Source organism: Cuculus canorus, chromosome 3, assembly GCF_017976375.1.
Source record: "Cuculus canorus isolate bCucCan1 chromosome 3, bCucCan1.pri, whole genome shotgun sequence".
Classification (NCBI taxonomy): Eukaryota; Metazoa; Chordata; class Aves; order Cuculiformes; family Cuculidae; genus Cuculus; species Cuculus canorus.
The window spans coordinates 67,189,424-67,203,685 of record NC_071403.1 but is presented as its reverse complement, the minus strand read 5'-3'; the positions used below and the strand labels follow the sequence as shown (position 1 = coordinate 67,203,685).

At 52.8% G+C, this 14,262-nt stretch overlaps 1 protein-coding gene across 11 annotated transcripts in view; it reads right to left on the bottom strand.

Annotated features, from left to right (window-relative positions):
* Window positions 1-14,262, bottom strand: part of DTNB (dystrobrevin beta) — a 161,548-nt gene continuing 147,286 nt past the window's right edge. For 8 of the 11 annotated variants that reach the window (XM_054061649.1, XM_054061652.1, XM_054061651.1 and 5 more), the window contains 2 exons: window positions 11,487-11,540; window positions 1-4,501 (listed from right to left, as the gene is read on the bottom strand). In XM_054061649.1, the coding sequence (XP_053917624.1) occupies window positions 4,410-4,501; window positions 11,487-11,540 (146 nt within the window). In that variant the 3' untranslated portion in view covers window positions 1-4,409. The other 3 variants (XR_008449026.1, XM_054061653.1, XM_054061654.1) reach the window with 3 other exon arrangements.

Here is a 14,262-nt window from a genome sequence, read left to right as displayed (position 1 = left end):
TGAATTTATTCAGTGTTTGGCAGATGACAGAACATGGCTTCCAGTTCACAGGTTTCTTTTGGAGACATTCCCCACGCTTACAGCATTGGCTCCAGCGCGGGTTTGACAACCGCTCCCGCACCTCCCATGCCTGCTGCGTTTGCCTGGTGCTGGATACAGGGAACGGTGTGAAGGCTTGGTGTGGTCCTCGCCCTTCAACTGCTGGGGATGCCCTGTTTGGGTGGGCATGGCCAGGATCTGGGGAGCCCAGGAGCCTCCACCTGTGCCAAGGGCGGCTGTAGCTGCTGTGTCCCTTGTGCACATCACCCACAGAACAGCTGGGCTGGGAATCTCCGCAGTGCACCTTGGCCCTGTTCCCTGCCTTAGGAACACTGTTCCCTGCCTCATGAAACTGGGGTTTTCCCTTTTCTGGCATCAACCCCCCCAGCACCAAGTCACCAGCCAGGGCTGCCAACGCGAGGACATGGCTCTATCCACAGATAAATGTTTCCAGGCGGAATTTTGATTTCTTGTTCAGGCAGGTTTGGCCCTAGGGAAATGGCAAAGGTTCACTGCGATCCAAATTCGATGTGTGCTACCGGCAGGAGAAGGTGCCAGGAGCCCCAGCCCCTGCCCCAGCCCCTGCTCAGCCCAAGTGGTAATTGAGAAGAGACTTAATTCCAGCAGCTGTAGCTATGCTGCAGTGGGTCTGTACAGGGCATCGGGCATCCCTTGGGAGGGGGACAGCCCCCCAGGAAAGCACAGGCGACCCAAAGGCAGTTTTGCAGGCTGCCGGGGCGATGTCAGGGGTTTGGGCAGCGTTGGCGAGGGATTTATTGCACAGACAGGGCCGATGTCACCGCAGAGCACGCAGCAGCTACTCCCTATGCCTGTCTCAATGCACCGACCCCCAGACTTGGCAGTGATGCCCGACACTGCAGCCCCTGCCCACTGCCTGGCTCCGACAGCACCATGCCCTGCCGTCCATCAGGCTCTGGATCTGGCCCTGCCCTTTCTGGTGACTCCCATTTTGGGGTCCCGACCAAGTGACCCCCTAGCTGCATAAAGAACCCCCAGTTTTGAAAGAAACGAACCGTATCCGTGGTTATTTATCCTTTACTGGCAGGCTCGGGGATGCGGGCAGGCGGTGGGCAGAAGAGATGGGCAGGGAGGCACCAGCAGGGAAGCCTGGATCCAATGGGTCTCCTGAGCGCAGCACAGGCACGCGACACTGCCAGCAGTGCCCACGCACATGCATGCACACCCACACACGCACAGCCCTGGCTCTGACCCCAGGAGCTCTCCGGTTGCGCAGAGCCGATCCCCCTTGCATCCTAGGCACTGAGCAAGGATTCAGACAGGCAGCCAGTGCCTCTGGCACGGTAGCTTGGGAACCCCCAAACTCCAGTCACATTGGACCCGGACACAGCCTAGAGACATGAGTTACATCCCATCATGAACCATTCCTCTGGGGGGTTTAAGGCGAGTATTCCAAAGGCAAACATGAGTCCATAAGCAGGTTTTACAGTTGACCGTAAGCAAGCTGAGGTGCCAGGTGGTTTCCCCCCACACAACATTCCAGTACATCACTACTGGAGGAGATGTCAGCATCACTGGGGTTCAGAAAGATCCCAGGCATCCTGGCACAGCAACATCCTCAATGGCCACAGCCGAGCTTGGATGTCAGTACCTGTGCCTGTTCCGGTGCTTCCCAGGCTCTGCTGGACCAGTCCACGCCCTCCTGTGAGCCCACACTGGTGCCAGACCTGTGCCTGGGGCAGCAGTGTGGTGAGGGCAGACCCCAGGGTAGCCAGACAGTCTGCACTGGTGTGCTGGATGCTGGGCTTCCCCACAAGGTCTGGGGACCATGGTGACCTCCTGAATGAGACCCTTGGTGACCTAGGACCTCTGAGACCCTCAGGGGCATGTCACGACAGCCTGCCCACACTGCCTAGCCAGCGAACCATGCTCTCCTCAGCGTCACTACATGGGGAAGGCTGGGGGACCCTGCGGTGTAACTCCCATCACTGCACCGATGGCAGAGCGAAGCTAGCAGCAGCAACGTTACGAGGACACGTGCAATTAAGCTCCTGCCTCGGTGACCCTACGCATGCAAGCAGCCCGGATCCATTCACTAGCTCCCTGCTCTCCATCGCTCCCAGTGCCTGGATGCTCTTGCTGGTTGCAGGGTGCACATTATCAGAGCTGTGACTGCAGGACTTCAGCCTTTCCAGGACCTTCTGCTTCAGGGGAGACACACACGATGATTTCTCCCACTCTGGAAGCAACTTCCTGGGCAAACACTGTCCTCCCAGCAGCAGCCGGCTCCAACCTGCAGTCCCAGCCTTGCAATAATACAAAGCATCTGCTAAACCGCTCTCCTGGCTGAAAAACAGCCCTGGGGGTGAGGGAATGCAGAGCCACAGCCGCAGGGTCGCATTGAACGGACACCGACCGTAAACTGGCTGCATCTGTACAAAACCATGCTGATCCCATCAGCTTTTCCGAACAAAGCTCAGATGTCATCGTTCCTGGGACCAGGGAGGAAAGGCATCAGCACCCTCCTCTCCTACTCGAGCTTTGGAGGTGATGGCTGCAAGAGCCCTGACCCGGGGCGATTCTCAAGGTCTCCCTTCAGAGTGCCTGACCAGCTGGGGCAGTGGTGGCAGGTCCTGGTGGTGTCACCTGTGCCTCTCCAGCTCCTCCTGGACCACAAGCCCAGAGGAACACTCGTGGCTGAGGTGGCTTTGCCTTCTGGCAGTCATGGTAGCAAAAGCGAGAAGGGTGAGTAAGAACTGGAAAAAACCCAGCAACTGTGGTGCTCCCCTGCGATCCAGGTTCCATGTGTAACACACTTCCCTGATGGTCACAGGATGTGGGTAGTCAACCCTTCCTTCCCCTTCCATACCGTGGCATCTTCAAGGAGGCAACGGCTTCCACTCCAGCAACCCGCACCTGCCAGGGGCTCTCCCATCGCTGCCCTGTGCTGCCCCACGCACAGCCCCCACCTCTGGCACTCAGATATCCAGTCCCTGGAGGATGCCTGCGGCTCCGATGACAGACCAACAGCTTCGGCTGGGAATGCCCAGGCACTCACCCTCACAAGGTACTGGGAGATCCCATCAGAGCAATGCAAACTCTCCAGCTGCTCACACTGCTGGGCAGGAGGAGGAAGGCCCCGATGCCTGTGCAGCCCTACTACGTCTGGCTGCAACAACCTTCACCACTCCAGCTGCTCCCTGAGCACAACCATCAGCAAAACATCCCTATTTTCAGTGCTTGAACCCGCCCGGAGCTGCAGCCAAAGCCGCTGCAGGTCCCAATTCAGCAAATTCAGCTGCAAATGCAGACGAAGCCTGCCCGGTCTCCGAGAGCGCACTCCCTTTGGCAGTGAGGCTGCCACGCCGCACCAGGTTATCATCACTTCCCTTCCCTTCCTGACAGCTCATTCACAATATTTATACTCAACTGAACCTGTGGCCACCATGCGTGTTTATTTTCTCTCTCCTCGAGGGCTGTAGGTACCCAACGAGCTCTTTTCGCTAAGAACTGTGGCTGCATATCAGCTGAGATGGGAAGAAAAGCTGAGGGCTGGTTTCAGGGTCTATCAATCCCTTCCATTCATCACCCCTGATAAATATTTATAGTTGCATTAGGGCCCTTGGCTTCTTCCACTAAAAATAACCTTCCCAAGCGCCAAGGGAAAGAAAAACCAAATCAGAAGTGATTGGAACTGATAATGATGTTTTCTAAGTAGCTATGGAAGTAGATCCCAGTGAGTATTTAACTGGGGAGCGGCCAAGCTGGGACAACGCAACTCGGTTCTTCCTCTTAAACAAAACTGAACCTGACCCCTGACAGTGAAGGCAGAGACACCAACCCAAGCCTTGCAATGCTCCTCCCTGAATTTCCTGCTTGCAAAAGGAGATTTTTTAACAGTCTGAGGAGAAGCTGAGCTGGGAATGCTGGGAATGCTGGTGGCTCATTGCCCTGTCCTTACTCCCAGCACGACCCGTGACATCACACGCGATGGCAACCAGACACCGACAGGCAGCAGTGTTTGGAGAAGGTGGGGTTCTCAAAGGCAGAATCCCCTTGGAGAGGACCCTGGAGGTTCTACTCCCATGTTTTTCATGCATACCGAGGGGCAGAAGGCAAGAGGCGATAATCAGCATGTGACGACGCCGTTTGGGAGGCAATCAGAAACAATCCGTACACTTAGCAGGAGCAGGGAGCATTCGCTTTCCTTTTGCGTTTGCTTTGTAAACCTCCCATTCATTGCTTAGTTCGATGCGGCATTGTCTGATTATCATTAGTAAACGCATGGAGGAAAACAGGACATGCAATGACCTAAGAGGCAAATGCCCACGGGGAAAACCCTTCAGGTGGATTGGAGAAAGCCGCTTTCTTCAGCAGGTGGTTGAGATCGGTCACAGTTGCACGATGGTGAATGTGTCAGCTGAAACGTGCCTCTTCCAAAGGATGGGAGACGTCTCTCGGTCGTAAGTGTAACCCTCCATGCCTGTGTCAGCGGAAAGACACAACGTGCCATCAGCATTGCCAGCTCCAGCCTCAACCTGCATGGGCTGGGAGATTGGCTCCTGCACAATGTGGAGTGTAGTGACAGGGAGTGCAGGGACAGGATGAGGGGGAACGTTTGAAACTGGAAGAGGGGAGATTGAGATGAGAACTTAGGAAGAAATGTTTTCCTGTGAGGGTGGGGAGGCCCTGGCCCAGGTTGCCCAGAGAGGTGGTGGTTGCTCCATCCCTGGAGGTGTTCAAGGCCAGGCTGGATGGGGCTTGGAGCAACCTGATGCAGTGGGAGGTATCCCTGCCCATGGCAGGGGATTGGAACTGGATGGGCTTTAAGGCCCCTTCCAACCCAAACCATTCTGTGATTCTATGATGATTCTAAGGTGGCAGAGCAAGAGCCAAGCTCCTCTGCTCCGACCTCCTGAACCTTCTGGTTGGAGCTGCGCATTGCTGGGGCCACCTTCAGCAAGCTCTGAGTGGACCAAATGTGCAGCACCCACCATGACCATCAAGTGTCCTGCTGAGCCCAGAGCTCCTCATCTTGGACCACAGACAACCTGGGAAACAGAGAAAACCAGAGCTCCTGAGTCAATGACACCAGGACACCGGGTGCAGGTCCTGAGGTCCTGCAAGCAAGGGCCCATGAACTGACATACTTGACTTTGCAAGCCAAGGTGAGGTTAGTGCTGGGAATTTTCCCCCAAAGAGCCAAGCTCTGCTAATGGAAAAGTCTGACAATGCTGCCCATCCCGGCCTACTCCATCATCAGCAGGGAACCAGAGCCGAAGGACAGCTGCAGCCACTGGTTTGGCTTGGCCTGCCTCTGCCATCAGGAAGGTTCGGGAGGACCAATCATAGGTCCTAAGCACCATGAAAGGAATGCAAGGAACTTGAAGAAGAAACACCAGTTTAACAGATTGTTTTCTTTCACCAACATAGAATCATGGACTCATTAAGGCTGGAAAAGTTCATCCAGTCCAACCATGACCTCAACCCCACCATGGCAACTGAACCATGTCCCCTACAGCCACATGATGTTAGAACCCCTTCAGGGATGGGGACTCCACCACTGCCATGGGCAGCCTCTGCCAGGGCTTCACCACTCTTCCAGGAAAGAAATTGTTCCCAATATCCAATCTAAACCTCCCCTGGCACAACTTGAGGCCATTTCCTCTCATCCTATCCCTTGTTCCTTGGGAGAAGAGACTGACAGTCACCTGGCTCCAACCTCCTTTCTGGGAGCTGCAGAGAGCGATGAGGTCTCCCTCAGCCTCCCCTTCTCCAGGCTAAACAGCCCCAGGGCCCTCAGCCGCTCCCAGAACCCCTGGGCTCCAGACCCTTCCCCAGCCCCATTCCCCTTCTCTGGACGTGCTCCAGCCCCTCGAGGTCTTTCTTAGAGTGAGGGGCCCAGAACTGAATGGAGGATTTGAGGTGCAGCCTCACCAGCACCGAGTGTAGGGGGATGATCCCTTCCCTACTTCTGCCGGCCACACCATGGCTGCTCCAAGCCAGGATGCTGTTGGCCCACTTGGCCACCTCAGCCACTGCTGGCTCATGTTGACATGCCCTTTTTCATTCTTTCAGGAAGATAAAGAAACCTGAAAGTAGTTTTCTCTCTCATTTTTTCCAGTGGTCTCTTAATTTGGAGCCAGTCCTTGCTTTGCTGGAGGCACTGCTGGGCTCTTCAGAGAACAAGGAGCTCCTCATCTCCATCTCTGTGGCTAAGGGGTGGCCAGTGCCAGAGCCATCCTTTTCCCCAAAGCCAGTAGAGTTAAAGGGACATGAAGAAAAAGCCACATAGAGCCAGTATAAACAGCTCCCTCTCTTTAATGGTGCAATTTCACTCCTTCTTGAGTTACCTGATTGTTTCCCAGATGCGGCAGGACTTGAATTTCTAATGTAAAACCCATCAGAACAACTCCCAGACCACTTTCGGGTTATCTCTATCCAGCACTAAAAAGGCAGGGAGGCAGAAAGGGCACAGCCCCTTTCTTCTCCTTTGCACGTTACCTTCAGAGCACAACCGTGAGCGTTTTTATCATGCAAAACTGTGTTTCAGATCCATCCTGGCTCGTTCATCCGGCCCACAACCATTGTGGGCTGGGGCTGAAATGGGCAGTTAAAGAGAAAAGAGTGTCTCCTGTTTGGGTCCTACGTCTAACCCACCTGCGGTGTAAAGGAACAGGTCACGGAAAGGAGGTCGCCTACCATGCCAGTCCCCATCCCTTGCTTGCTAACTATGTAGGGAAGTTTTCCTGCCAGAAGAACCCTCTTTCTTCCCACTGGGAATGGTGAAAGACGGGCATTGTGGCTATGAGTGTAAGGGAAACCCGATCGGGTGCCCGCCTACAAGCTTTTCAGCTCAGGAGTGATATGGATCTTATTCAGATCCTCCGGAGGCATCGTCACCGCAGGGCTCCGGCTTTGTCCCTTACCGCTATCTCGGGCTCTCCAACCACCTGTTTGTCCATCCATCTGTTGTGCCTTATTATAACTTAAAGCGCAGTCTCTTTGAGGGTAGAGATGGTATTTTTAGTACCTCTGGATAGTGCCCATCACAATAGGGTCCTGTTTCCTGGCTGAGGCCTCCCAGTATGGAACCAATACTCATAAAATAAGAGATAACTCCAGTTATCACTGGTCTTGCTGATCTGGTTATCACAAGATGGTTTCACTGAAGTCGATGACATTCTCCCACTGTCGGCAGCAGGAGCAAAACTGGGACTTGGCAACAAAGAACTCAACATTCTTTTGAATGGTTGTGGAGCAATGGGAAGGCAAGGTAACTTCCTTGCACAGAAATAAGAGAGAAAGACTTTGAGCTGCCTAATCCAGTGGGAAGTGTCCCTGTCCATCGCAGAAGTTTGGAACTGGATGGGCTTTAAGGTCTCTTCCTTCCCAAACCATTCTATGTTTCTATGATAATGGGCAAGGGGTGACCAGGGACGTTGCCCTATGCATTGCAACAGTGCCTACGGAGCGGTGGTGCTGGATATGGGAATTACAAAGAGATATCAATGCTTACCTGAATTTCTGTACAACCCTCGGGTGTCCAGCTAACCTGCAACACAGCAAAAGGCATGGTTAGGAAGTAGGGAGTTTTATTTGATATAAAATGAAAAAGAATAGAACTACAGAATCACAGAATGGTTTATGTTGGAAGGGACCTCAAAGCCCATCCAGTTCCACTCCCCTGCCATGGGCAGGGACACCTCCCACTGGATCAGGTTGATCCAAGTCCCATCCAGCCTGGCCCTGAACACCTCCAGGGATGGGGCAGCCACCACTTCTCTGGGCAACCTGGGCCAGGGCCTCACCACCCTCACAGGAAAACATTTCTTCCTAAGATCTCATCTCAATCTCCCCTCTTTCAGCAGAAAACCCTTCCCTCTCATCCTATCCCTGCACTCCCTGATCAAGAGCCCCTCCCCAGCTCTCCCGGAGCCCTTTTCAGTACTGGAGGCTGCTCTAAGGTCTCCTTGGATCTTCTCTTCTCCAGGCTGAAAACCCCCAACTCCCCCAGCTTGTCCTTGTACGGGAGGTGCTGCAGCTTTGATTTCAAATTTGATATTTTTTTCTAACAGTTTTCATGGGCTGCAATCCACGCTCTTTCTCCTAGCAGTCCGAGAGCGCTGTTCACAGCTCTTTAATCCCTTTTTGAGCAGTCTGGGGTTACAAAATCCAAATGGCCGGACCTGTTCATAAGAAGCCTCGTTCCAGGCAATGTTGTCATGGGTTCTTGGAGAGAGGCAGCCAGACCACGTCAAACAGCGACTGTGGGACAGCCCTGTCCAAGCAGGCATCCAACCTGCAGTAACACCCAGCACACGCGCGACGGATGGTTATGCAACACCAGGCTTCAAGAAGGGGTAACACAAAGACAGCGCTGATGCTGGGTGAACCGCCATGGGCTGATGTCTAACACGGCTGGATGGACATAGCTTTGCCAGCTCCCAACTGTGCTCTTCTGTGCCTGGCAGACTGCATAGACGTCTTCTCTGGAGAAGCTGCTTAATTTGTAATCCTAACCACAGAAGATGCAGCCAACTTGGAGACTTCCCGAATGATTTCATCCTTGATGCCGTACAGCGCTGCTGCTATATCAAGCGTACAAACATAAGCTTCTCCAGCAGGGAAGTGAGCTCTGAGGTTGATTAATTGGGACACAGAAATACGAAATAACTTGGTGAAGAAACTTGTGAGGAAGCCCCAGGGCGATGCTGTCCCTAGGAAACACAAACGCCGCAGTAGCCCCACGAGGACCAGCCTCTCCCTCCTCTGCGCTGGTGCAGAAGCTGGGGAATACACAAGCTGCAAGTCATTTTTCTTCTTGTCCGTTGAGGATGGGAGGAAGCAACGGGCTGACACTGCAGCCAAGGAGAGCTTTGCTGGGATGGGGATGCACAGGCAGTCGCTATGCAAAGAATATGGCCTCAAGTTGTGTCGGGGGAGGTTAAGATTGGATATCGGGAACCATTTCTTCACTACAGAGTGGTGAAGCTCTGGCAGAGTCTGCCCAAGGCAGCGGTGGAGTCTCCATTCCTGGAGGGTTTAAAAAACTGTGAGCCGTGGCACTCGGGGATATGATTTATTTGGCACAGTGGGGTTGGCCTGATGGTTGGACTGGATGAGCCGAGAGGGCTTTTCCAACCTTAATAGTTCTGTGATTCTATAACAAAGCCTGGCTAGGTGGAGCTCAGTGTGTGTACAGCATTTGTGAGACCTTGCGTGCCGCAGTGTCCCAGTCATGAGTCCCTACAGGTAACACTGGGCATTAGGCACTTGCATCACGGCGGTAACGCCCGAAGTCCAGAGGTGGACTCTCCCATCGCCACACGTGCTTTGGGGTCTGGAGGAGCTCCAAGCATTGGGCATCCCAGCCACGCATCCCTTTAGGTAACATCAGGCAAAGAATAAGCAGTGGCATCAGGGCTGTAATGCCCATCCTCGACATAACCCAAACAAAATGCAGTGGTGGACTCCTCATCACCACATGTGCTCTGGGGTCTGGAGGAGCTCCCAGCATCTCTATGGTGCTCCCAGGAGGACACATACCACAGGAGGACTGCAGTTTCTATATCAATCACTCCTTGCTTTCCCTGCCAGATTTCTATCTCCCTAACTCCGTGGCATTAGGGAATCACTTACTCTCAGGCAGGAATGTTATTTACATTCCACACAAAGGCTTTTGGACCAATTTCTGCTTTTGGTTACACCTCTCCATCCCCCGTTCTCTCCCCCCGATGCTGCAATGACTAACAGAGCTGAATTCATCTTATTACGTCTCCGCTACCATACACCGTACTTCAGCTCTTCCAAATCCCACTTTCCCTAATTCCCATGCACATTTGGAACAAAGCCGAAGGGTCATCTGCTAAGCATCTGAAATATTTCACTGCCGAGGAATGTTCCAGAGTAAAAAGAGCCCTGTGATTTACAGCCAAGGCGATTCCACTTTAAAAACTCCCGTTTTAGCCAAAATCAAGCTCATTGCACTTCTTCCTACAAACCTACAATGTCTGACACTGATGCAATTCATACAAACTCATCATGTCTCACAGTGATGGACAACCCATCCGGAAGCGTTTCCAAACACCTGAAGCCTTTGTAGAACTTGCTGGACAGGAAAACTCCGGAACGTGAGCTCTTGTGGGGAGAAATGTGAGCCTCAGCACAGCTTAGCCAGAAGAAAAACGTGCATGCAACAAAACAAGGATAAAAGGTTCCAGTTTGTCGATGCTGGAACTGGGTTTGGCTCAAAAAAGCTTGAGTTGATTCAAACCTGCTTGAGGCTGCTTCTCGCACTTTGGTTTAAAATACAGAAAGCAGAAGTCAAGGGACACATGAGCAAGGTCTCTTCCCAAGGATGGTCTAGAGGTGCTGGTGGAGCATGACACAAGGAATGGATCTCCTCCAGACCCCTCCAACTCAGCTGTAGGGTGCACAGTTGTTTGCAAGTATCAGGGCTGTGCTCCCGCCTGTGCTGATCACTTCCAGCACCGGAATAACTCTACTAGCGCATGTCATGGGTGCACTCACACAGAAGGAAGATGTGGTCTGTGGAGGATTAACATCTTGCTCTGCAGTCCCAGGGTAGCAGAGATGAAAGAGAGCTCCTGCGAAACCCCACTCAGACGATGGAGCTGCCTACGTGGGATTACCATCAGCAGAGCCATTCATCCAGCCAAGGTCACGGGAGGCAGATGACGGTCCCACTGCTGGGATCTTCGCTCGTCACCGGCCCACGCTTTGTTTATTTCAAACGTATTCATCTGAACTGTGTTTCTCACCGTGCTCAAAGCAACTCCTCCTCTGCTTACACATTGCAAAGATGTGTGCATGAACTTTGCTGAAAGAAAAGCATTCCCCAAAGCTGAATACACACACTGAAGAAACCCTGGCCATGACGTCACAGAATCACGGAATGGTTCGAGTTGGAAGGAACCTCAAAGCCCATGCAGTTCCAACTCCCCTGCTGTGGGCAGGGACACCTCCCACTGGATCAGGTTGCTCCAAGCCCCATCCAGCCTGGCCTTCAATACCTCCAGGGACAGGGCAGCCATCTTCCCTGGGCAACCTGGGCCAGGGTCCCACCACCCACATACAGAAACATTTCTCCCTAAGATCTCATCTCAATCTCCCCTCTTTCAGCCTAAAGCTCTTCCCCCCACATCCTATCCTTGCACTACTGATCAAGAGCCCCTCCCCAGCTTTCCTGTAGGCCCCTCAAGCCATGGCAGATGTTGGGAAGAGCAACCTCGCAGCATGGCAATGGCCACAGCAGACAGATAAACCTGTATGGTGTCTGTCAGTAGTGTAAGAGCAGCAGCAGCAACGCGGGCTGCTTCCACCCAGGGCCGTCTGCGCTCAGAACCCTCTCCTGGGGCTCCGCATGGAGATAACAAACTAGGCTCCTGCAGAGGAGCAGGACAGAAAATGCTCTACAGCTCAGAAGCCACAACTTGTCCCCCTACCTCGGTCCTTTCCATTCTGCAGCTTTTCTGTTTCCTCTTCATCTTCTTCCTCGGCTTCAAAAGAAAAAAGAAAAGAAGCACACATGAGACAAGGAGATGAGAGAATAGATGGTTGGGGAACTCTTCTGGGGCAAGGAAGAACTGGCTTTTCAGGAACAGCTGTCACTGGAGGGCAAGGACAAGGTGGGGCTCAGGCTGCCAAGGTGAACCTGGATGGAAGCATCATCCTTCTTCCTACAGCACAGTGCCTGTTCATTTCTGGTGGTGGCAAAAGAGAAGAGCTTCCACTCCATCCTGATGGGATGATGAGAGTGTAGGGGACTGCTGGAAGCAGTGTCCACATTGTGCAGAAGAGCTCTACCTGGCCCAGGTAGAATTAGGACCCAAGTCCCTTATGCACACTTATTTTAGCACTGTAAGAAACAAAGAACTGCACGAAACACACAGTGGGAAGGAGGTCAGGACTTTCAGGCTGAGGGCAAACCTAAGGAAAAAAAAATTGAAATGGTTTATGGTGAGGGGAAAAACCTCAGAGGGTCCCTCACGGCATTGCAGTTTATAGACTCATAGAATCATTTGGCTGGAAAAGACCTTTGAGATGATTGAGTCCAACCGTACCTGTCCACTACAAAACCAGATCCCTAAGCATCGCATCTACCCATCTTTTAAAACACTCCAGGGATGCGGACTCCACCACTGTCCTGGGCAGCCTCTGCCAGTGATCAACACCCCTTTCTGCAAAGAAATTATTCCTAATATCCAATCTAAACCTCATCTTGTGCAACTTCAGGGCATTTCTTCTTGTCCTATCACTTGTTCCTTGGGAGTTTTCCCACCCAAGGCGTTCATGATGCCAATGCTTGTGCTGGGACAAAGCCACGTAACTGATGCCAGGCTGTGCCCCCAGAGATGGGCGCTTGGCGCATGTCTGCGAGCAGGCAGTTTATGATATTCAACTCCAGTTAAGCTGAAGAGAATTTACGGCCAGGCCCATATTTATGCAGCAGGGAGCGGGAGCAGGAGGTCACATTCTTCTGCAGATGGTGGCTCCTTCCTATCTCTGTGCACAGCCTTTCAACAAGACCTAAGCAAACAGGTAATGGGTGTTATGAGCAGTGATATCACTCCTGCCTACTCCACCTGCTGCGAGACCACAGAAAGTGAGAGAACCCTGGAATAAATAGTACGATTGGAGAAACTGAAGCATTCTGAATGGATCTGATCAAAGGGGATGTAATAAACACTTGTTCTCTTTGTTGCTGTGACAGCGAGACTGATGAGACATTTGGGAGTCACACCAGCTCTGCCTACCCAGTGATGGTACCGGTGATCCCTCAATCAGAATCACAGAATCATAGAATCACTTGGTTGGAAAAGACCTTTGAGATCATTGAGTCCAACTGTACCTGTCCACTAATAAACCAGATCCCTGAGCACCTCATCTGCCCATCTTTTAAACCCCTCCAGGGATGGGGACTCCATCACTGCCCTGGGCAGCCTCTGCCAGTGCTCAACAGCCCTTCCAGTGAAGGAATTGTTCCTGATGTCTAACCTGAACCTGTCCTGGTGCAACTCTAGGCCCTTTCCTCTCATCCTACCACCTGTCACTGGGAGAAGAGACCAACACCCACATGCCTACAACCTCCTTTCAGGCAGCTGTAGACAGTGATCAGGTCTTCCCTCAGCCTCCTCCACATTAAACAGCCCTAGGGCCCTCAGCCGTCTCTCAAAGGCATGTTCTCTAGATCCTACCCCAGCTCCGTACCCCTTCTCTGGCTGCGCTCCAGCCCTTCAATGCCCTTCTTGGAGTGAAGGGCCCAACACTGAACCCAGGATTCGAGGTGCGGCCTCACCAATGCCAAGTACAGAGGCACAATCACTTCCTTCCTCCTGCTTGCCACACTGTTTCTGATACAGGCCAAGATGCCATTGGCCTTCTTGGCCACTTGGCTCATGTTCAGCCACTGTCAACCAACACCCCCAGGTCCTTCTCTGTCGGGCAGCTTTTCCTGGAGCGCTGCATGGGGTTGTGTCCCACGTGCAAGACCCGGCACTTAGCCTTGTTGAACCTCATACCACTGGCCTTGGCCCATGGATCCAGCCTGTCCAGATCCCTCTGCAGAGCCTCCCTGCTCTCAAGCAGATCAACGCTCCTGTCCAGCTTAGTGTCATCTGCAAGCTTATTAAGGGTGCACTCGATCCCCTCATTCAGATCATGGATAAAGATGATAGGCAAACCAAATGGATCTTTAATAACAAGAGATGGGACTGGAGCTCAGCAGCCACTCTGGGTGCTGAGTTGGTCTCCTCTTCGGCAGCATCTCAGGGCAGGGGCTGAGCCACCTCTTCCACTGCTCCATGTGTATCTTTTTGAGCTCAGTTGGAGTCAAAATGCTACCTGTGTTCCCTCAGCAACACAGGACCATAGGACCATTGGCACTGGAGCATGGGACCATAGGCACAGGAGAAGGCAGATGGGGAGACAACCAGAGCATCTCTGGTAGCCCATCTAGGAAGAGGGAACCCTGCACAGTGTTTCCCGTCCAAAGGAATCAGTCTCCTGAGCTCGTGCAAAGGTGCAGAGCAGCAAATAGAGGCGTGGGTGGTGCACGCCCCAGTGTCTAACAAACTGCTCAGAACACAAAGCCTGCAGCTATATCGGATGAGCGAGGGGCTGGAGGAGGTGTCTCTGCTCACAGCTTCCCTCCAGGACAATATGTGTTAAATCCCACTGCCTCTCATCAGCTGAGGATAACTCACGCTTTTCCTAATTTAT